The sequence below is a fragment of the Convolutriloba macropyga genome, chromosome 2, assembly GCF_964194025.1.
Source record: "Convolutriloba macropyga chromosome 2, txConMacr16.3, whole genome shotgun sequence".
Classification (NCBI taxonomy): Eukaryota; Metazoa; Xenacoelomorpha; order Acoela; family Convolutidae; genus Convolutriloba; species Convolutriloba macropyga.
Window position 1 is genome coordinate 64249690 of NC_134469.1, and position 24081 is coordinate 64273770.

At 36.2% G+C, this 24081-nt stretch overlaps 2 protein-coding genes across 3 annotated transcripts in view; both read left to right on the top strand.

Annotated features, from left to right (window-relative positions):
• The window catches only part of LOC142334604 (saccharopine dehydrogenase-like oxidoreductase), an 81172-nt gene that overhangs the window by 23455 nt on the left and 33636 nt on the right, over positions 1 to 24081 (top strand). Inside the window, exons 5-7 of the mRNA XM_075382768.1 lie at positions 11626 to 11806; positions 23677 to 23791; positions 23854 to 23973. Coding sequence (XP_075238883.1) covers positions 11626 to 11806; positions 23677 to 23791; positions 23854 to 23973 — 416 coding nt within the window. The remainder of the gene's footprint in view (positions 1 to 11625; positions 11807 to 23676; positions 23792 to 23853; positions 23974 to 24081) is intronic.
• The window catches only part of LOC142334606 (delta(3,5)-Delta(2,4)-dienoyl-CoA isomerase, mitochondrial-like), a 440398-nt gene that overhangs the window by 21116 nt on the left and 395201 nt on the right, over positions 1 to 24081 (top strand). The window lies entirely within an intron of this gene.

Below are 24081 nucleotides of genomic sequence, written 5' to 3' on the forward strand. Positions count from 1 at the left end.
TCTTTTCTCACTTTCTTTTCTCACTTTCTTTTCTCACTTTCTTTTCTCACTTTCTTTTTTCACTTTCTTTTTTCGCTTTCTTTTCTCACTTTCTTTTCTCGCTTTCTTTTCTCACTTTCTTTTCTGACTTTCCTTTCTCACTTTCTTTTCCAACTTTGTTTTCTCATTTTCTTTTCTCGCTTTCTGTTCTCACTTTCTCTTCTCATTTTGTCTTCTCACTTTCGCTTCCTTTCTTGTTTTCACTTTCTTTTCTTACTATCTTTTCTCACTTTCTTTTCTCACTTTCTTTTCTCACTTTCTTTTCTCACTTTCTTTTCTCACTTTCTATTCTCACTTTCTTTTCTCACTTTCCTTTCTCACTTTCTTTTCTCACTTGCTTTGCTCACGTTATTTTCTCACTTTCTTTTCTCACTTTTTTCACTTTCTTTTCGTTTTCCTTTCTCACTTTCTTTTCTCGCTTTTTTTTCTCACTTTCTTTTCTCATTTTCATTTCTCACTTTGTTCTCTCACTTTTCTCACTGTCTTCTCAGTTTTTTTCCTTTCTTTTCTCACTTTTCTCACTTCCTTTTCTCTTTCATTTCTTCACTTTTTTCCTCATTCTCTTTTCTTCACTTTCTTCTCGTCGTTTTCTTCTCACTTTCTTTTGTTTTCTCATTTTCCTTTCTCTCTTTGTTTTCTCACTTTGTCTTCTCACTTTTCCTTCCTTTCTTTTTTCACTTTCTTTTCTCAATTTTTTTCTCGCTTTCTTTTCTCACTTTCGTTTCTCACTTTCTTTTGTCACTTTCTTTTCTCACTTTCTTTTCTCAATTTTTTCTCTCGCTTTCTTTTCTCACTTTCTTTTCACTTTCTTTTCTCACTTTCTTTTTTCACCCTATCTTCTCACTTTTTTTTCCTCTCTTTTTTCACTTTATCACTTTCTTTTCTCACATTCGTTTCTCACTTTCTTTTCTCACTTTCTTTTCTCACTTTCTTTTCTCACTTTCTTTTTTCGCTTTCTTTTCTCACTTTCGTTTCTCACTTTCTTTTCTCAGTTTCTTTTCTCAATTTTTTTTCTCGCTTTCTTTTCTCACTTTGTGTTCACTTTCTTTTCTCACTTTCTTTTCTCGTTTTCTTTTCTCACCTTGTCTTCTCACTTTTCCTTCCTCTTTTTTCACTTTTTTGTCACTTTCTTTTCTCACATTTGTTTCTCACTTTTCTTTCTCACTTTCTTTTCTCACTTTCTTTTCTCGCGTTCTTTTCTCACTTTCTTTTCTCACTTTGTTCTCTCACTTTCTTTTCTCACTTTCTTTTTTCGCTTTCTTTTCTCACTTTCTTTTCTCAATTTCTTTTCTCGCTTTGTTTTCTCACTTTCTTTTCTCACGTTCTTTTCTCACTTTCTTTTCCAACTTTTTTTTCACTTTCTTTTCTCACTTTCTTTTTTCACCTTGTCTTCTCACTTTTCCTTCCTCTCTTTCACTTTTTTGTCACTGTCTTTTCTCACATTAGTTCTCACTTTCTTTTTTCGCTTTCATTTCTCACTTTCTTTTTTCGCTTTCTTTTCTCACTTTCTTTTCTCAATTTCTTTTCTCGCTTTCTTTTCTCACTTTCGTTTCTCACTTTCTTTTCACTTTCTTTTCTCACTTTCTTTTCTCACCTTATCTTCTCACTTTTTTTTCCTCTCTTTTTTCACTTTATCACTTTCTTTTCTCACATTCGTTTCTCACTTTTTTTTCTCACTTTCTTTTCTCACTTTCTTTTCTCACTTTCTTTTTTCGCTTTCTTTTCTCACTTTCTTTTCTCAATTTCTTTTCTCGCTTTTTTTTCTCACTTTCGTTTCTCACTTTCTTTTCTCACTTTCTTTTCTCAATTTTTTTTTCTCGCTTTCTTTTCTCACTTTGTGTTCACTTTTTTTTCTCACTTTCTTTTCTCGTTTTTTTTCTCACCTTGTCTTCTCACTTTTCGTTCCTCTTTTTTCACTTTTTTGTCACTTTCTTTTCTCACATTCGTTTCTCACTTTCTTTTCTCACTTTTTTTTCTCACTATCTTTTTTTCGCTTTCATTTCTCACTTTCTTTTCTCACTTTCTTTTCTCACTTTCTTTTCTCGCTTTCTTTTGTCACTTTCTTTTCTCATTTTCTTTTCTCACTTTCTCTTCTCACTTTGTCTTCTCACTTTCCCTTCTTTTCTTTTTTTCACTTTCTTTTCTTACTATCTTTTCTCACTTTCTTTTCTCACTTTCTTTTCTCACTTTGTTCTCTCACTTTCTTTTCTCACTTTCTTTTTTCGCTTTCTTTTCTCACTTTCTTTTCTCAATTTCTTTTCTCGCTTTGTTTTCTCACTTTCTTTTCTCACGTTCTTTTCTCACTTTCTTTTCCAACTTTTTTTTCACTTTCTTTTCTCACTTTCTTTTTTCACCTTGTCTTCTCACTTTTCCTTCCTCTCTTTCACTTTTTTGTCACTGTCTTTTCTCACATTAGTTTCTCACTTTCTTTTTTCGCTTTCATTTCTCACTTTCTTTTTTCGCTTTCTTTTCTCACTTTCTTTTCTCAATTTCTTTTCTCGCTTTCTTTTCTCACTTTCGTTTCTCACTTTCTTTTCACTTTCTTTTCTCACTTTCTTTTCTCACCTTATCTTCTCACTTTTTTTTCCTCTCTTTTTTCACTTTATCACTTTCTTTTCTCACATTCGTTTCTCACTTTCTTTTCTCACTTTCTTTTCTCACTTTCTTTTCTCACTTTCTTTTTTCGCTTTCTTTTCTCACTTTCTTTTCTCAATTTCTTTTCTCGCTTTTTTTTCTCACTTTCGTTTCTCACTTTCTTTTCTCACTTTCTTTTCTCAATTTTTTTTCTCGCTTTCTTTTCTCACTTTGTGTTCACTTTTTTTTCTCACTTTCTTTTCTCGTTTTCTTTTCTCACCTTGTCTTCTCACTTTTCGTTCCTCTTTTTTCACTTTTTTGTCACTTTCTTTTCTCACATTTGTTTCTCACTTTCCTTTTTCACTTTGTTTTCTCACTTTCTTTTCTCGCGTTCTTTTCTCACTTTCTTTTCTCACTTTGTTCTCTCACTTTCTTTTCTCACTTTCTTTTGTTTTCTCACTTTCTTTTCTCTCTTTGTTTTCTCACTTTGTCTTCTCACTTTTCCCTCCTTTCTTTTTTCACTTTCTTTTCTCAATTTTTTTTCTCACTTCCTTTTCTCAATTTCTTTTCTCGCTTTCTTTTCTCACTTTCTTTTCTCACTTTCTTTTCTCACGTTCTTTTCTCACTTTCTTTTCCAACTTTTTTTTCTACTTTCTTTTCTCACTTTCTTTTTTCACCTTGTCTTCTCGCTTTTCCTTCCTCTCTTTCACTTTTTGTCACTGTCTTTTCTCACATTAGTTTCTCACTGTCTTTTCTCACTTTCTTTTTTCGCTTTCATTTCTCACTTTCTTTTCTCGCTTTCTTTTCTCACTTTCTTTTCTCACTTTTTTTCTCGCTTTCTGTTCTCACTTTCTTTTCTCACGTTGTCTTCTCACTTTCCCTTCCTTTTTTTCACTTTCATTTCTCACTTTCTTTTCTCGCTTTCTTTTCTCACTTTCTTTTCTCACTTTTTTTTCTCGCTTTCTGTTCTCACTTTCTTTTCTCACGTTGTCTTCTCACTTTCCCTTCCTTTTTTTCACTTTCTTTTCTCACTTTCTTTTCTCGTCTTCTTTTCTCACTTTCCTTTCTTACTTTCTTTTCTCACTTTCTTTTCTCACTTTCTTTTCTCACTTTTTTTCTCGCTTTCTGTTCTCACTTTCTTTTCTCACGTTGTCTTCTCACTTTCCCTTCCTTTTTTTCACTTTCGTTTCTCACTTTCTTTTCTCGTCTTCTTTTCTCACTTTCCTTTCTTACTTTCTTTTCTCACTTTCTTTTCTCGCTTTCTTTTCTCACTTTCTTTTCTCATTTTCATTTCTCACTTTCTTTTCTCACTTTCTTTTTTCGCTTTCTTTTCTCACTTTCTTTTCTCAATTTCTTTTCTCACTTTCTTTTCTCACGTTCTTCTCACTTTCTTTTCCAACTTTTTTTTCACTTTCTTTTCTCACTTTTCTTTTTTCACCTTGTCCTCTCACTTTTCCTTCCTCTCTTTCACTTTTTTGTCACTTTCTTTTCTCACATTAGTTTCTCACTTTCATTTCTCACTTTCTTTTCTCGCTTTCTTTTCTCACTTTCTTTTCTCAATTTCTTTTCTCGCTTTATTTTCTCACTTTCTTTTCTCACTTTCTTTTCTCACGTTCTTTTCTCACTTTCTTTTCCAACTTTTTTTTCACTTTCTTTTCTCACTTTCTTTTTTCACCTTGTCTTCTCACTTTTCCTTCCTCTCTTTCACTTTTTTGTCACTTTCTTTTCTCATATTAGTTTCTCACTTTCTTTTCTCACTTTCTTTTTTCGCTTTCATTTCTCACTTTCTTTTCTCGCTTTCTTTTCTTTATTTCTTTTCTCACTTTCTTTTCTCGCTTTCTGTTCCCACTTTCTCTTCTCATTTTGTCTTCTCACTTTCCCTTCCTTTCTTGTTTTCACTTTCTTTTCTTGCTATCTTTTCTTACTTTCTTTTCTCACTTTCTTTTCTCACTTTCTGTTCTCACTTTCTTTTCTCACTTTCTTTTCTTACTTTCTTTTCTCACTTTCCTTTCTCAATTTCTTTTCTCACTTTCTTTTCTCACGTTATTTTCTCACTTTCTTTTCACTTTCTTTTCGTTTTCGTTTCTCACTTTCTTTTCTCGCTTTCTTTTCTCACTTTCTTTTCTCATTTTCATTTCTCACTTTCTTTTCTCACTTTCTTTTTTCGCTTTCTTTTCTCACTTTCTTTTCTCAATTTCTTTTCTCACTTTCTTTTCTCACGTTCTCACTTTCTTTTCCAACTTTTTTTTCACTTTCTTTTCTCACTTTTCTTTTTTCACCTTGTCTTCTCACTTTTCCTTCCTCTCTTTCACTTTTTTGTCACTTTCTTTCACATTAGTTTCTCACTTTCATTTCTCACTTTCTTTTCTCGCTTTCTTTTCTCACTTTCTTTTCTCAATTTCTTTTCTCGCTTTATTTTCTCACTTTCTTTTCTCACTTTCTTTTCTCACGTTCTTTTCTCACTTTCTTTTCCAACTTTTTTTTCACTTCCTTTTCTCACTTTCTTTTTTCACCTTGTCTTCTCACTTTTCCTTCCTCTCTTTCACTTTTTTGTCACTTTCTTTTCTCATATTAGTTTCTCACTTTCTTTTCTCACTTTCTTTTTTCGCTTTCATTTCTCACTTTCTTTTCTCGCTTTCTTTTCTTTATTTCTTTTCTCACTTTCTTTTCTCGCTTTCTGTTCCCACTTTCTCTTCTCATTTTGTCTTCTCACTTTCCCTTCCTTTCTTGTTTTCACTTTCTTTTCTTACTATCTTTTCTTACTTTCTTTTCTCACTTTCTTTTCTCACTTTCTGTTCTCACTTTCTTTTCTCACTTTCTTTTCTTACTTTCTTTTCTCACTTTCCTTTCTCAATTTCTTTTCTCACTTTCTTTTCTCACGTTATTTTCTCACTTTCTTTTCACTTTCTTTTCGTTTTCGTTTCTCACTTTCTTTTCTCGCTTTCTTTTCTCGCTTTCTTTTCTCACTTTCTTTTCTCATTTTCATTTCTCACTTTCTTTTCTCACTTTCTTTTTTCGCTTTCTTTTCTCACTTTCTTTTCTCAATTTCTTTTCTCACTTTCTTTTGTCACGTTCTTTTCTCACTTTCTTTTCCAACTTTTTTTTCACTTTCTTTTCTCACTTTTCTTTTTTCACCTTGTCTTCTCACTTTTCCTTCCTCTCTTTCACTTTTTTGTCACTTTCTTTTCTCACATTAGTTTCTCACTTTCATTTCTCACTTTCATTTTTCGCTTTCATTTCTCACTTTCTTTTCTCGCTTTCTTTTCTCACTTTCTTTTCTCACTTTCTTTTCTCGCTTTCTGTTCTCACTTTCGTTTCTCACGTTGTCTTCTCACTTTCCCTTCCTTTTTTTACTTTCTTTTCTCACTTTCTTTTCTCATCTTCTTTTCTCACTTTCCTTTCTTACTTTCTTTTCTCGCTTTCTTTTCTCACTTTCTTTTCTCATTTTCATTTCTCACTTTGTTCTCTCACTGTGTTTTCTCGCTTTGTTTTCTCACTTTGTCTTCTTACTTTTTCCTTTCTTTTCTCACTTTCTTTTATCTCTCATTTCTTCACTTTCTTTTCTGACTTTCTTTTCTCAATTTCTTTTCTCGCTTTCTTTTCTCACTTTCTTTCCTCGCTTTCTTTTCTCACGTTCTTTTCTCACTTTCTTTTCCAACTTTTTTTCACTATCTTTTCTCACTTTCTTTTTTCACCTTGTCTTCTCACTTTTCCTTCCTCTCTTTCACTTTTTTGGTCACTTTCTTTTCTCATATTAGTTTCTCACTTTCTTTTCTCACTTTCTTTTTTCGCTTTCATTTCTCACTTTCTTTTCTCGCTTTCTTTTCTCACTTTCTTTTCTCACTTTCTTTTCTCGCTTTCTGTTCTCACTTTCGTTTCTCACGTTGTCTTCTCACTTTCCCTTCCTTTTTTTTACTTTCTTTTCTCACTTTCTTTTCTCATCTTCTTTTCTCACTTTCCTTTCTTACTTTCTTTTCTCGCTTTCTTTTCTCACTTTCTTTTCTCATTTTCATTTCTCACTTTGTTCTCTCACTGTGTTTTCTCGCTTTGTTTTCTCACTTTGTCTTCTCACTTTTTCCTTTCTTTTCTCACTTTCTTTTCTCTCTCATTTCTTCACTTTCTTTTCCTCATTCTCTTCACTTTCTTTTCGTCGTTTTCTTCTCACTTTCGTTTCTCACTTTGTTTTCATCTTCTTTTCTCACTTTCCTTTCTTACTTTCTTTTCTCACTTTCTTTTTTTCACGTCCTTTTCTCACTTTCTTTTCTCACTTTCTTTTCTCATTTTCATTTCTCACTGTGTTCTCTCACTGTGTTTTCTCGCTTTGTTTTCTCACTCTGTCTTCTCATTTTTCCTTTCTTTTCTCACTTTCTTTTCTCTCTCATTTCTTCACTTACTTTTCCTCATTCTCTTCACTTTCTTTTCGTCGTTTTCTTCTCACTGTCGTTTCTCACTTTGTTTTCTCACTTTCTTTTCTCACTTTCTTTTCTCTCTTTGTTTTCTCACTTTCTTTTCTCACTTTCTTTTCTCACTATGTTTTCTCACTTTCTTTTCTCACTTTTTCTTTCTCTTGTACCCTTTTTGCTTTCTTTCTCTTTTCTTTTTTGCATGTTATAGCTCAAGTTCGCATATTTTACCGCACCTGAAACATGTAGATTAATGTATTATATGAGTTGCGCTCTGCGAACATGTAGAAGTCCGTTATCTGTACAAGTCTTAGCGGTACTTAAGTATGCAAGATAGCAAAGCGAATTAAGTCTTCGATCAAAAAATTGGTGTTTTTCGGAGTAATATACTAAACCAAACACATCGGTAAAGTAACGTAATACCTCTGGCTGTTGAACGAGGGTCATGGCTTACAGCCTGAGCTGGTACGAAAAAAAATCTCAATTTTAAACCTATTCTTTTAAATGATTTTCTTGTGATGATTTTGCGGGCCTGCTAGTGAACTTGATTCGTGTAGCTTATTGGTTCATATTGTTGATTCTTATTCGGGAGAGCATGGGTTTGAAAGTTTTGGACCGATAGTACCATATACCCCATCTACAATACATCGCCCGACTATTTTCTGGCAGTTTGCTGACTATATTATAAAAATAAAGCCTGATGATTGTAAAAAAAATGTCTGTGATCAGTCAATACGAATAAGTCAAGACAAAGAGAAGCTGAAAAATTTTTAAAGGTAAATTTTTTACAATATATATAATCTAAGGAATCAAAGGTCTATACCTTGGTTGTGTCTAATTTCATTGAGTTTGCGCGCTGATTCATATGATCAGGGTTTGAAAGTTCTAAATTTCTCAGGCAGCATTTTGATTATTAAAAAAGCCTTAATCGCTTCCTTCAGTGAATGATTTCCAAAATGAGATGCATCTTGCCTCTGTAATTAACAAAGCTTCTGATGTCCCCTTTTTGGACACTGGAATAATGATTGCATTCTTTTGTAGTCAATCACATCCAGAGTCAATCACATCCACATGGTAGTCAATCACATCCAGATGTTTTTCTGGCCTTCAGCTTGTCATTTTCAATGGTGACCCGGCCAGTCAGTTGTGGCTTCTTAGAAAACTTATTCGTTGATAGCAAGATAAAATGCTGGCTGAATTTCTGGACGCCAAGGGCTTGATTTGTTCAGAAGTTTCATCAAGCAACACCCAATCTTGCACTTTTTACCTGTCTGTGTTATCAACACAAATTTGCGTAGAGTTGCCGTAGCTTATTGACCACATCAAGTTGAATAATGTTGCCTGAGTAGCAAAAATTTTTTGCATTCGATAGGCTGACACAAACTTACACCTTGTATATTACTTTGATCACAAAATGCCCTAACCTGAGGAAATCCAGGAGTCCCAAGTGTTACACGAGATTGATTTCTGGTCGACAATATTTTTGTTTATTGGAAAGTTTTCTCCAGTTGCCATTCAAGCAATTGGGTCCCCTATTGGCAGCTAGCGCGCTTGACTTTGGATCTGATTTACTTGAACATATTTAGCCGTTTGCATGCGCTTCCAGGACTTCTAACGCATCTAAATGGTAGTCAAACTACTTGAGCCATTACAGCGTTTCTCCTATTTTTGTATGTGGTTGTTTATCTCTTCCAGCAACCCAACATAGAACCAGACAGTCGATTATCGGTGTTGCAAGCGGCACAAACTTCCACCATGTATATAACCTTGACCAAAAGGGGGCGTGACCTAAGGAAATCCGGAAGTCTCACGTTTTCAATGCTTAGGTAGCGCTGTGGCGTACCGGCACATATTTGGTATTTTATTCACCTCAATTTTTCTTCCATAGGATTGAGCAAACAAGAAGTAATTGTACTTTTCCACAATCGACTGTTCATAGGGTAGACGATCAAATGTGGTTGTCTCCTGGCTTTCAGCTTCCGAATTGTAACTTGATTTAATTGACAGACATTTGGGGTCACTGAAAAGTTTAGTGAAAGCCCGAGGCGGTGATAGCCTGATCGTTGCGTAAAATACACGTATTAAATAGCACTGTCTATTTATTAAGTTATGTTTCAGCTCTGATTTGCAGAACAGGCAGGTTGTTGAGCTTACTGCCCTAGTGCTATCGTAATTCCGTATATTTCGACCAGAATAATGACATGTTTTCTCGCAAATCTCTCCTGGCTGGTATGAACTTAAGAATGAGATCAATGTTAACGAACTGCCTCCAAAGCGTGAGCCAGAATCAATGATGGAAGCAAGGTTGACGGGCTATATTTAGACAACCAACAGTTGTCAAATAAAAGCTTTCAGTAAAAAGAACCACTGTTAAAAGACACATATTCCAGTCACCAACAAAAAAGCCCTTCATGATAATATTGGATGACAAGTTCCCACTCAAATCGCACCTCACCTTACCTTAAGAGAAAAACTTTCAAAAAATAGTTCCCAAGAGCAGTAGTCAACAGGTTTCTTCAGTTTGCTTGAGCCCTCCGGTGCTTGAATATAGTTTGAACGACCGTCAGCAATTCTGTTTCTAGTGAACCGGCAATAACTTGCTATTCAAGTTTTATTTACTAAAAAGAATTCGTAAATCTCGAACAGATTAACAAAGACTAGCCGCGCTAGATGCGGAGCTTGCGTGTAAAAAACCTATAAGTAATTGTACTCAATAGTAGTTCTTCCACCAGCAAATGTTTTCAAGCTCAAACCTAAATGAATAACATAATGAAATCAATTGTCACCTTCCTTTATCTTGACATTACATCACCAAAGTTTCACTTTGATGAATTTTGCGTCTCATTTAACAGACTCAATTAAAAACCATTTGGCATAGTTCGGACTGATACATGGCCAAATTTAAATGAGTAAATTTAAATAACATTTGCCCTGTCAGGCTTCAGTAGTCCCATTTTCCTAAGGAGAAATAACAAAAAAGTGATGTGAATTTGCAATTCATGTTCGGGAAGACATCAAGTATGATGTGATAGTTGTTTCGACAATTGAAGCTATAGGCGTGTTTGTGGCCGATATAGATTTCGTTTTTTTCTCTTATATTCTCCTGACGTTCGAAATTATTCTTTCCTTGACCAAATAAAGCAAAAGGTGCTCTACGAACAACATAACTTTTCGATTGCTTGATTCTAATGTCGATCTACTTCAAGATAATTGCTGTCGTGGAAGCCCAGTAGTCGGTTGGAGAAATTGAGCAATTATTGAAAGGGTTTTTTAATCATGGCTTAGCTACCGAATCAAATCGTTGTTACCGTCACGTGTGTTCATTTCCATTTTCGTCATTGTAAATTTTGTGGGAGTTTTTAAAGGCACGATCTTGTTGGTAACAAATGCATTGCTGGGGATTGTTTTTAATTGCTCTCGTAGAGAAGCAATTATTGTAAACGTGTGTGTCTTTACGACTCGAAGAGGAGTATTGAGATTCTACAGGTTTTTTTTAGCATAAAGCAAGTTTGTTCATGACTTGAATTTTGACTTCTTTTTGTTTTGAGCATTTACCTCCGTTTTTGATTGTTGACGTCTGTTTTCGAACATTGGACTTTAACAGTAGCTTCGTTTGTAATGTACAGTAATTAGGAACTGCTGGAAATGCTCAAGGTGAAGAGGTCATTTTGAGATTTTTTGTTCTTATATAAGTCACCCCTAATTATCTAAATTACACCGCACAACCCCCCCACCTATCTACCCCCCCCCCCCAACGCCTACCTACCTTCAATGTGGTTTGTTGGGCTACTTTTGTTTTTTTTCTCTCTCCTATTTTGATGTTCCAATTTCGGTAAGGTTAGGTTAGAGATTATAATGCACGACGATTCGAGTCGTTTCCGGTATCCTACCGGCTATGTTTTTTATGCAAAATTTTCGCTTGACCGTTTTGACTTTTTGAGTGACTTTAAAGCCCTTGACTTTTTGCGTTTCGCGTGATCTAAAGTTCTCTCTCTATCACAATTTCAAGCAGCTGAACTCAAATGGCAGCAATTTAATACTAAAAGTCAAATGAAAAGTGCGCCAAAACTGGTGCCATTTTTCGCTTTAAATCTTAATAGTGGTATATGTTAACCTCTAATGTGGTTATTTGAAGCCCACTATTTTACTTCTTAGTCCCATTCCTCCCTCCCCCGACTGAAGCAGGCTGCAATTGATTAGAGCTCCCACTAGTCGTTCGAGAGCAATTCTTCCGACATTTAGTCGGTTATGTTTTATTGCAATCCAAATATCTAGAAATCTTAACTTACGAGTTAACTACTCGAGAAACAGCAACGAGTTTATATTCATTGGTCGAATCCGGATTAATTGATGATTATCCATTTTTAGTGAACCCTATAAAGCAGTATTACTGTAAATAACAGCTCGAAACGCCTCATAGAAATTATGCTGTCCAGAATAGTTTCATTTCTAGGTATGGAATTGATGCAGAATTAGGACCAAAATAAATCTCTCCATTCTTCAATGCGCATATTTTCTTGTATTTTGCGTACGCAAAGCAACGTAATGGAATGTGCCCTTGAAAATTGGTCACTCTTATCAGTTTTAGGTCTTTTTTATGTTGTTTTAGGTGAGCTAACGGGAGTTGAGAGTTATCTGTCATTTGACAGTGGACCCAGTGGCTATGTGGGTAATGATGGTACCTGGCAATCAGCCATCCACGGCTTCGCTAATCAAGGACAACTAAAAGCTTTACGCAAGAGACAGAATTTTGACCCCATTCGATACCCAGGGCCGCGTCTGCCTAACAGGTTGTTTGAAAACAAAGTGTTTAGGTCCAATTGCCGAGGAGCAGGGAGAAGGGATAGTGCTGGTTTTCTGTTTATGCTATATTTTTGAGAGAGAGAGCGAGATAAGCGAGTGAATTTGTTTTGATCAAGCGCGGTATTTTCAAAGCAGTTTTTTTTAAGCTCAAACGCTCCCTTTTCGGTCATTAATAAAATATTTGTATCGTTTACCCGAACTAGTAATAGTGCGTCTGAAAGCTTTTTTGACCATCTGAATCAAAAAATGATGTTTTGGATTTAGTTTTGAGCTGTGTTTATCATTTTGCAATGTTGTACGCTTTTCTAGCAGTTTTTGTATTCTTCTTCAACTTTTTTTTAGCATTTGGGGAGTTTTTTTTGTTAAATTAGTTGTTGTAGAGGTTTTGGTTGGCTTTCGATATAATTCTTCTTGGTTTTGAAATGTTTTTAAAAAGATAATTTAGTAAATTTTGGTCGATATTTCTCTGTTTCTTAAGTTTTTTAAATAATTTTGCTCATTTTAAGTGTCTGGCTTTAGTTTTTCTAGTTCAATCTATAGGATGGATATGTTTAAAATGTTTTTTTTTCTCGAAAGTGTTATTGGAAGTCAGAGAGGGCACTTTTCATTGAACAAATAATACAATAAACACATAAATAATAAACCTTTCTTATTTTTTGGGTTCTTTTTTAATAGCCGCGAAGCGATACGGGCTATTGTTAGGGACATCGTGGTGTTTTAATTCATCGTCGCCATCGATGATTCTTGTGGACTTTTTCAATTTCAGTAACTTCCAGAGTGCTTTGCAGTTAAAATTTGTTTGCGTGACGTCATTTGTTCTGCTTTTAGGACAATTGCGTGACTTACCTCACTCAAAAAAATAACTTCCGCACTGACTTAATGATTTTTAATTTTCATCAACCTTTACTAAACAAAGATCAATAGTGTTCATCTAAGTATTGATTCTTAAGGATTAGAGTCCTTAGTTTTTTTATTTCGAATATCAATTTTGAAAAAGCTCTGTTACAGAGATTTTTCTTTATAGGGCGTAGGTGTCTCATAAAAATCAGTATCATTCTATCTTATATCTTTCGTTGTTTCAATTCCCTCGACGGCCAAAAGCGTCTATCGCGACTATTTTCCGGCATTCTGCCGGCTATGTTTTAGATTTTCGCATTTTTGGTTTTTGAGAAAGTTTTGCCGGGTATTAGTTAGTGCCGGAAAAAAAGCATTTAAAATTTTTCCACCAAATAATAGCAATTTAGCGTTTTGTGGACAATTCAAACTTTTTTGTCGACTGTACTCTTTTCCACCTTGTGCTTTGTTTCTTTTTCCTTTTCCTAGGTCTCCTCTATATTATCTTTTTAGCCGTTCTAATCTTTCAATTGGCAGCCTCTTTTTGAATGATGACTAACTGAGTCGAGGTTTTTTCCCAGTAGTTGTTTTGAAGCCGTTATTCTTAATGTAATTTTTTATCAGATTCTTTGTCGGTTTTTGTTGCCAGTTGCTTTTCCATTGTTAACTTGCCAGTTATTTCAGATTTATTAGCATGAAGTTTTAGAGGTTATTCATATTAGTTAGGGTAGTCGTTTTTCTACTCCGAGTTTTTTCCGGAAGTCTTCCGGCGGTGTTTTTAGATAGTTTTTGAAAGTGCGTTTCAGGATGTAAACGTCAATGCCGCACGTGAAGATTAATTGTTTAAATCGAACGGTTGAACGACTTAAAGGGAATAGAGAAGATAGTGTTTTTCTGTTCATATCGTGAGAGTGAGAAAAGTAGGCGTAAAGACATTTTCAACAAACATCAAGAAACTTAGAAGTTATATTAAAGTTTCAAAGAACGAAAGAAGAACTTACCTGACGAACTTTATCAATAAATAATGGCCACAAAACTAATCTCAATTCTAATTCAATCCTGGTGCTATCATTATCTTATTGACGGATCAATCATATGTCAGAAGTAAATTTTCCCACCAACAGAAACCTGATTCTAACATCCACCGACCTCCAACTAATGAACTTCATTGTACCTGGGCCACATATGATTCTCATGAAACGTTGATGAAAGTAGAAAATCATCTCCGGTATTCGGAACTAAAATCTTCGCATGTCAATCATGTAAAATATTTTTAGGTAACCTAAATTTTCTCTGTATATTTTCGCATAGATAAGTACTATAAATACGAGCTAATTTTTCTATATTTTCAGATCCAATAATAAATTAAAATTCAACTTATTGAATTCTTTGACTCGTGTTATCGACCACGACAATGGAGTCCAGACCAGTTACAGACAGACAACTGTTGGATCTACAGAATGTAGAATCAGCTACTGCATGGATTATGTATTTTGTGGCGAAATGTCACGGAGAGAAGAAAGGGGACAAGATCAACACCGATGGTACTGCACTGGACCTACAGGTAACCAATCTCTTTCTTAGTTTGTGCGGGCAAGAAGCAATTATCAAACTTAGTAGCCTAATTAGTCCTAATATTTTGATAGACACTCCGTATGAAGATATTAGATTGGCGATTCAAAATTTATTTCTGAAGTGAGAGTAGTAACGGCAGAAAAGGCTAAATTTCTGTCCGTCATACAAGGCGTAGGGGAGTTAGACGACGATTTCCAAGCCCGTCTTAGGGAGAAAGCACGCTATTGTGACTTCGAAAAACTCAAAACAGCGGCCAACCCTGAAGAGAAGTTGGTAAAAATAAAGTTTATCTCAGGTTTGAGGGACCCTGAAGCAAAACTTAGACTACTAGACGGTATAGATGCAAAATCAGCAGTGTCGGTTACTGAAATGACAGAGCTTACAGTTCTGAAGTCAAGCAATGGCTTCTGCAAGTTCTTCATCTGGTAATAAGCCTTTTACCGTGAAAGAAGAAGTTGGGTTCAACTTCAAAAAGACCTTTCGAAAACCAAATGAAAAATGAAAAATCAAATAACGCTCCTGGGAACACTTACTTGTGAAATTGAGTGGAACGGAAGCAGGCTCACACAAAAACAACTAGCAGTTGTGCAGTCTGATAAAGAATTTGGACTACCTGGTAAAGACCATCTACCCAAGCACGGTGTTAACAACGTCACAGCCGTTTACCTACCTGCTATGAAGGGTGACAAATCTCGTGACGTTGATGCCAGGATCACAGCCAATGTTCTGCAAAGCCAAAAAATACCTGTACTTCTTCAAGAGAAGGTCACAGAGAAGCTGGAACAGATGGTCAGACAGGGCATCCTTGAACCGGTACACCCAGGAGGAATCACTAATGCATCTCCAGTGGTTTGGCAGAGAAAGAAGAGTGGAGAACTGGGATTTTGTGTGGACTTGAAAGTGCATATCAATGGCAAGGTCATGGATGAGAACTACCCAATACAAGTCATGAGGACGATCTTCCACAACCTACATGGGGCCTCATACTTTGGCAAAATTGACCTCTCAGATGCCTACTATCAAATTAATCTTGTAGAAGAGGCAAAAGATATATGCAGAATCGACACATCTCAGGGAGTATTTAAGGTGTGCCGACTACCTCAGGAATTGAAGAACTCGTCTCCAATCTTCGGATTGCATTGAATCAAAAATCAATGGAATCAAAGGTGTTGTGATCTTTCAAGACTAAATGTTGCTGCATGGAACTACCAGGGAGCAGTTCGACAATGAGAATGCTTGCAGTCAAGAGTCGACTACGTGAGAAGAATTTTACTAATAATGAGAAAAAATCTAACTCAAAACCAGTCGATAGCGTTAGCTTTTTGGGATACTCCATCTCAAACATGTTGAAAAAATAAAAAAAGTGCAAATCACCAACTAACAACAAACAACTCGAATCGTTTGTCGGGCTAGCATATTTTTACGGACGAATGATTCCTGATTTTGCAACAAAAATGTCACCCTTAAATAACATGAGAAATAGCGATTTCTCATGGGGCAAAATTCAACAAAAAACCTTTGAAGGCATAAAAAATGAATTATGTGCTAACCCAATTGTACAGCCATATAGTTTAAAGAAAGAAGCAACATTTACAAGTGACGCCTATGAAAAAGCCAAAGCCAAGTGACGCCTGTGTACATCTACTTCGCTCAGATTGATTTGGTGACCCAAGCAGAAATTAAAACCGAACTTGGAACAAACACTCTTTCAGGATATAATGAAACGAATCAAAAAAGCGGCAATTGGAAATTCTTCAAAAGCGGAAAAAGTATTCAAACAACACAAAGATGCACTGACCATACACGATGGAATGAGTATTGAGGCATTGTTCCTTTCATTCCACCCAAACTACGACAATTGGTTTTGGCAAAAAGCGCATGAGACACATCCTGGGAAGAATGCAACTGTGGCATCAGTTAGAATGAAAGCGTGGTGGCCTGGAATTACCCAAGACGGTCATCGTTTTGTTAGTAAACGCAAGAATTGTCAAATGAACAGGCCTAGCCTGGGAAAAACAACCTTAAAGTGGCCAGAAGCCGACGTCTGGTAATGGCTCCACATAGTCTGGGGTTATGTTAAGGACCATGGCAATATCTTTGTAATTGTTGACGCGGGTTCTGGCTGGATAGAAGCTTTCCCCGCCGGAAATAGAACATCAGAAACAGTTAATGTATATCTTAGTCAAATCATTGCAAAATTCGGAATACCAAAAATTTTAGTATCTGATAATGGTGTTGAATTTGTAAGTGGTGAACTTAAACAGTGGTGTGAATCACTGGGAGTAAAGAAAATGGAATCACCTGTTAATCATCCAAGAGCTAATGGATTCACTGAAAGAGTAGTTCAGACAGTAAAGCGGGCACTTCAAGCGTGGAGTCACAACCCTAATGTGTCATTTGGAGCATTCCTGCAAAGGGCACTGATGACACATCGCAACACTTCAAAGACGAGGGGCAGAACTCAAATCGATCTTGTGTTGGGACACAGAGTGAGACTACCAGCAATAGCAGATTTCGACTTGTGCGAACCCATTCTATTCAAGGCAAATGAGAAGACCAAGATAGTTCCTGTTACCTTCATCAACAGGAAGGGCTTGAACAAATCTTTCATACAGCCCGAAAGCTCAACTTGGACTATTCTGGTGAGCGACAACCGGATTGCGTGCCTAGACGAGGACAATGTGAAAACTGAACCATCAGTGGAGGAGACCATATCTCAATCAGAACCAGAACCTCAGTACACAGATGTGGGAACTTCACATCAAAATGAAGCTTCTGCAGCCACATCATCTGCAGAGCACCAGCAACCTGGACCACCAGAGCCTTCACGAACATCAACAAGAAACATAAAACAGCCGGACAGATTTGGAGAACCTATACCCGTAAACTCTATTAAAAAGGAGGGATGATGTGATGCAAACATCAGGAAACTTAGAAGTTTCTTTAAAGTTTCAAAGAACGAAAGAAGAAATTTCCTGACGAATTTTGTCAATAAGTAATGGCCACAAAACTATACTCAATTGTAATTCAGTCTTGGCGCTATCATTATCTTATTGACCCATCAATCATATGTCAAGTAAATTTTCCCACCAACAGAAACCTGATTCTAAAATCCACTGACCTTCAACTAATGAACTCGATTTTGCCTAGGCCATATATGATTCTCGTGAAATGTTGATGAAAATAGAAAATCACCCCCGGGATTCGGAACTAAAATCTATTCGCATGTCAATCATGTAAAATGTTTTTAGCTAACCTAAATTTTCTCTGTATATTTTCGCATAGATAAGTACTATAAATACGAGCTAATTTTTCTATATTTGCAGATCCAATAACAATTTAAAATTCATCTTATTGAATTCTTTGACCCGTGTTATCGACCACGACAATGGTGTCCAGACCAGCTACAAGCAGACAACTTGTGGATCTACAGAATGCAGAATCAGCTACTGCATGGATTTTGTCTTTTGTGGCGAAATGTCGCGGAGAAAAGAAAGAGGACAAGATCAACACCGGTAGTACTGTACTGGACCTACAGGTAAACAATCTCTTCCTTAGTAGTGCGGGCAAGATGCAAATAATAAACTTAGGAGCCTAGTAAGTCCTAATAATTTGATAGACGCTCCGTATAAAGACATTAGATTGGGTATTCAAAATTTATTTTTCCTGAAGTGAGAGTAGTAACGGCAGAAAGTGCTAAATTGTTGTCGGTTATACAAGGTGTAGGGGAGTCAGATGACGATTTCCAAGCCCGTCTTAGGGAGAAAATACGCTATTTTGACTTCGAAAAACTCAAAACAGCGGCCAACCCTCAAGAGAAGTTGGTAAAAATAATGTTTATCTCAGGTTTGAGGGACCCTGAAGCAACACTTAGACTACTAGACGGTATTAAAGCAATGTCGAGAAGCAATACAAGCCTATCGAGCGCTCAGTAAAAATGCAAAAAATGTGAAAAGTTGGGACACTACTCAAAAATGTGTAGAAGCAAACCCCACCAAATTCAATTAAGTACAGTAAACAGAATAACTTTTGCGAAGAAAATATTTCTTCAGAACACGCATCTCCACAATCAGAGATGGGAATGTTTTGTGCTAAAGAACAAATCTTTAACATGGCTGCGACATGGGAATATATCTCAATTAATAACTGCGAAGTAAAAATGCGGGTAGACACAGGTGCAGATAGCACAGCGATATCGCTAAAAATATGGACTGAGCTTGGTAAACCTCGGTTGGATGGTAAGATAAGACATCTCGAAGCTTATGATGGTCATCAAATAACGCTTTTGGGAACGCTTACTTGTGACGTTGAGTGGAAAGGAAGCAAGCTCACACAAAAACGACTAGCAGTTGTGCAGTTTGATAAAGGGTTTGGACTACTTGGTGAAGACCTTCCCCAAGCACGGTGTAAACAACGTAACAACCGTACTGGAGCGTAAAACAACGTCACAACAAAAACTGTACTGGACCTACAGGTAACCAATCTCTTTTCAAGTATGTGCGGGCAAGATGCAATTATCAAATTTAGGAGCCTAATCAGTAAGACATTAGATTGGCGATTCGAAATTTATTTTCCTGAAGTGAGAGTAGTAACAGCAGAAAGGGCTAAACTTCTGCCCGTTATACAAGATGTAGGGGATTCAGACGACAATTTCCATGCGCGTCTTAGGGAGAAATCACACAGCGGCCAACCCTGAAGAGTTGGTAAAAATTAAGTTTATCTCAGGTTTGAGGGACCCTGAAGCAAAATTTAGTCTACTAGACGGTGTTAAAGCTAAACCAGCAATGTCGGTTACTGAAATGACTAAGAGCTTACAGTTCAGAAGTCAAGCAATGGATTCTGCAAGTGCTTCATCAGGTAATAAGTTTTTTACCGTGAAAGAAGAAGTTGGGTTCAACTTCAAATAGACCTTTCGAAAACCAAATGAAAAAAATGAAAAAATCAGATAACGCTCCGGGGAACACTTACTTGTGAAATTGAGTGGAACGGAAGCAGGCTCACACAAAAACAACTAGCAGTTGTGCAGTTTGATAAAAAAAATTTTGGACTACCTGGTAAAGACCTTCGACCTAAGCACGTGAGAAGAATTTTACTAATAATGAGAAAAATGTAACTCAAAACCAGTCGATAGCGTTAGCTTTTTGGGATATTCCATTTCAGAGTGAATACCACCAGATCTCAAACATATCGAAAAAATTTAAGAAAATGCAAAAGCCCCAACTAACAACAAACAACTCGAATCGTTTGTCGGGCTAGCCATTGGAACTCGTATCAAACTCGAATCGTTTGAAAAAGCCATTGGCAGGGTTCTTTCGCAAGAAGGACATCCAGTGATATATGTATCAAAAAAGTTGACTCCAGTGGAGCAAAAATACTCAAACATAGAGCGGGAAGCACTGGCAATTCTGTTTGTGGTCACAAGATTGAAGCATTGCCTTCTTGGAAGACGATTTACCCTACAAACGGACCACAACCCACTCAAATATCTCTGCACCAGACGAGGAGATCCCGGAGACAGCATCAGCTAGAGTTACAAGTTGTGCAATAGCTGTACTGGGCTTCGACTATGAGTTGATGTACACACCAGGAGAGCAGATAACCCACGCATAGTTGAGCAGAATAGATTTTGACCAAGACGAATCAGAATACGATCGAGTGTGCTTCGCAATCAGTAACATGTACTTCGCTCAGAGTGATTTGGTGACCCAAGCAGAAATTAAAACCGAACTTGGAACAAACAGACTCTTCCTGGATATAATGAAACGAAGCAAAAGCGGCAATTGGAAATAATGTTCAGAGGCGGAAAAAGGACTCGAACAACACAAAGATGCACTGACTATACGCAATGGAATCTTCTTACGAGGTGTTGTTCCTTTCATGCCACCAAAACTACGACACTTGGTTTTGGAAAAACCGCATGAGACACATCCAGGGAAGAGTGCAACTGTGGCATCAGTTAGAATGATAGCCTGGTGGCCTGGCATTACCCAAGACGTTCAAAATTCTGTTAGTAAATGCAAGAATTGTCAAATGAACAGGCCTAGCCTGGGAAAAACAACCTTAAAGTGGCCAGAAGCCGACGTCTGGTAATGGCTCCACATAGTCTGGGGTTATGTTAAGGACCATGGCAATATCTTTGTAATTGTTGACGCGGGTTCTGGCTGGATAGTAGCTTTCCCCGCCGGAAATAGAACATCAGAAACAGTTAATGTATATCTTAGTCAAATCATTGCAAAATTTGGAATACCAAAAATTTTAGTATCGGATGATGGTGCTGAATTTGTAAGTGGTGAACTTAAACAGTGATGTGAATCACTGGGAGTTAAGTAAATGGAATCACCTGTCTATCATCCAAGAGCTAATGGATTCACTGAAAGAGTAGTTCAGACAGTAAATCGGGCACTTCAAGCGTGGTGTCCCAACCTTAATCTGTCATTTGGAGCATTCCTGCAAAGGGAACTGATGACACATCGCAACATTTCAAAGACGAGGTTCAAAACTCAAAATGATCTTGTGTTGGGACACAGTGAGACTCTCAGCATTAGCAGATTTCGACTTGTGCGAACCCATTCTATTCAAGGCCAATGAGAAGACGAAGATAGTTCCTGTTACCATCATCATCAGGAAGGGCTTGAACACATCTTTCATACAGCCCGAAAACTCAACTTGGACTATTCTGGTGAGCGACAACCGGATTGCGAGCCTAGACGAGGACAATGTGAAAACTGAACCATCCGTGGAGGAGAGCATATCTGAATCAGAACCACAACTTCAGAACACAGATGTGGAAACTTCACATCAAAATGAAGCTTCTGCAGCCACATCATCTGCAGAGCTCCAACAAGCTGGACCACCCGAGCCTTCACGAACATCAACAAGAAACAGAAAAAAGCCGGACAGATTTGGAGAACCTATATCCGCAACTCGCTTAAAAAAAGAGGGAGTTTTTTTTAAGGTTTCAAAGAACGAAAGAAGAACTTACCTGACGAACTTTGTCAATAAGTAATGGCCACAAAACTAAACTCAATTCTAATTCTGTCTTGGCGCTATCATTATCTCATTGACCCATCAATCATATTTCAGAAGTAAATTCTCCCACCAACAGAAACCTGATTCTAAAATCCACTGACCTTCAACTAATGAACTCAATTTTACCTAGGCCATATATGATTCTCGTGAAATGTTGATGAAAATAGAAAATCACCCCCGGGATTCGGAACTAAAATCTATTCGCATGTCAATCATGTAAAATATTTTTAGCTAACCTAAATTTTCTCTGTATGTTTTCGCATAGATAAGTACTATAAATACGAGGTAATTTTTGTTTATTTTCAGTTCCAATAACAGTTTAAAATTCAAATTAATGAGTTCTTTGACTTGTGTTATCGACCACGACATTTTTTGAACATTTACTTCAACTTTTTCACAGTCAAGGATGTTTTTGCGTTATACTAGTAAAAATGGGTCTAGAATTTTTTGACCTTCTGAATCAAATATTACTCTTTAAAATTTAATTTTTAGCTTTTTTTTACCATTTTGCCATCTTTTTAGCTTTTTTAGCAGTTCCTGTCTTCTCCAATTTTTGTAGCTTTTGGGGAGCTTCGTAGTTGAAATAGGTTTTTCGGACATTTTTGGTGGTTTTTTTAATTTGACGGATATTTCATTTGAGTTGTTTTTGTAAGTAAAATTGACTAATTATTAACGCTTTTTGTCTGTTTCTCAATTTTTTTGCCCATTTCCTCTGACTTTTTGCTTCTAACTCTTTGCTTCGTTTTTCCTTATTTTTTAGTTTCTTCGTTTTTTTCTCAGTTTCCAATTGAGAGTTTTGTTCTAGGTGTTGCTACTATAAAGGGACACTCAAAAGCTAGACATGGTTTTCTTTATTGAAAAAATTCATACCCTTTTCTAAATTTTCAGTTTTTTCATTTTTTTTTCAATGTTTAAAAGCAATCTGCCGATTATTGGATGCGTGAATGATCTAGCAGAAAATTTAGTCGAAAAATTTTGCTGAATAATTATTGGGAAGTCATTGAATAGCTAGATAACATACTTAAATACAAATTTCCTTTAAAAAGTTCTTTAAACTTTGTTTTTTTTCAGTTATGAAATATTTCTCTGCAAACTATTGTGTGGGTAAATGATCTAGCAGAAGATGTAATAAAAATTTTCCGACAAATAATCTTTTGAAAGTTGCGTTTTATCATTCTGTAGAGGTTTTTCTAGGTAATATTGTTTTTGATTTTGTCCCTCGTCATCTCCTTTCGTTTTGGCGGTTTTCAGTTAGTTTACCGATTTTGTTAGATGTCTCGATCGTTTTTTTCAATGGTATTTGTTAAATGCAAACTACCTGTGTTACAAGGTCTGTTGACAGTAGCTGTTTTGTAGTAGCACCTTAAAGCAAATTTTATCAGATCCTGAGTTAGTTTTTGTTAATTACTTTCTTCATTTTTTCCTGTTGTTATTTCAGGATGTTTATAACTATGTTGGAAGTGCATATAGTGGGGGTGGTTAGTTTTCTACTTTTATTGGTTTTGCGAAATTCTTCCGGCTGTGCTTTTTTTAAGATATGCGTACACATTTTCATGATTATTGAAGTCAAATTGGAGACGTGATTTCGGTCACGCCGAAACAGGAAGTGGAGCGAAAAACCGCGAGTTTTTGCGGCGTGAGTTTTTTAACTTCAATTTCAAGTGAGAAAACATAGTTTGAATAAAAAAACTTACTTTCTCGATTGTGTTTCGCTCATATGCGGCAATTGGACTTTGATTTTTGCTATTTATTCTATATCTTTTTGATTTTTTTAAAACTTCTTTTCACGAGATCCGATTTTTGTCCATTCTAGGTCTTGTTTTTGTTTAGTTAACGAACATTTTTTGAATTGTATCAGGACTTGTCCTGCAATGTTTTTTACTTCATCGAACATGAATTTGTTTTGCTTTAACATAGTTCACAGCTTATTCAACATTTTGCTTGAAATCTTTGATTTCTCTAGGATAGTTTCATACTTCGCTCAATCTACTCAGTACTTTTAAACAGTAGTTCCTCGGCAAAGCAATCTAAAGGGAACAGAATCAGAATTGAGAAACGAAATCAAAATGGAAACGTTAAAATCCCATATAGCTCATTTTTAGATATGTTCTTGTAAGTCTTAGTTAACATCTCTGATGCGTTTGGGCATTGGTGCTAGCCCCTGCATCCTTTCATTAAGAAACAGGAGTATGCATAACTACAAAATCCAAGAAAAATCGTTTGGTCTTTTAAAATGTACAGCAATCAATTTGTATCATTGTTTTTGTTCCTTCAATCCCAATAGGTGTTATGGGAATCAATGGAGGCCATTTTTCAGTTATCTGCCGTGTATGTTTCCTTAATAGCAGAGAAAAGCAGATATTGATCAGTGGGTTCACTTGCAGTCCCAAATGTTGTGGCGAAAATTGTTTGTTTTCAGAGGTGCCTATTTCAAAGACCCCAAGCTTGGCTACTGTGTGCCTTTTCTGGGCTCAGATGCCTCAGTAGTACTCCGCACGCAACGATATTTTGCATTCCGAGACAGAAGTGACCCTGTGAGCTTTAATTTATTGAATTATCCATGAGTTATCTACTTAATTGACAGTGTTCTATTTAGATTCGCTTCAAGCCCTATGCCGTGATTGGTAGTCTATTCAGCTTATGCCTCATGATCATATTTGGCGGCTTATTCTCTATTTTTGCCAGATATTCTACCACCCGGAGCCTCTTGAAAAAGGTACATAACTAAATTTTACCTTTTCATGATGGTAGTTATAAATGTATGAATCAAATTGCATTGATTTGCTTCGATATGAACATCTGCAAAGTAATTAATTGGAGCTGA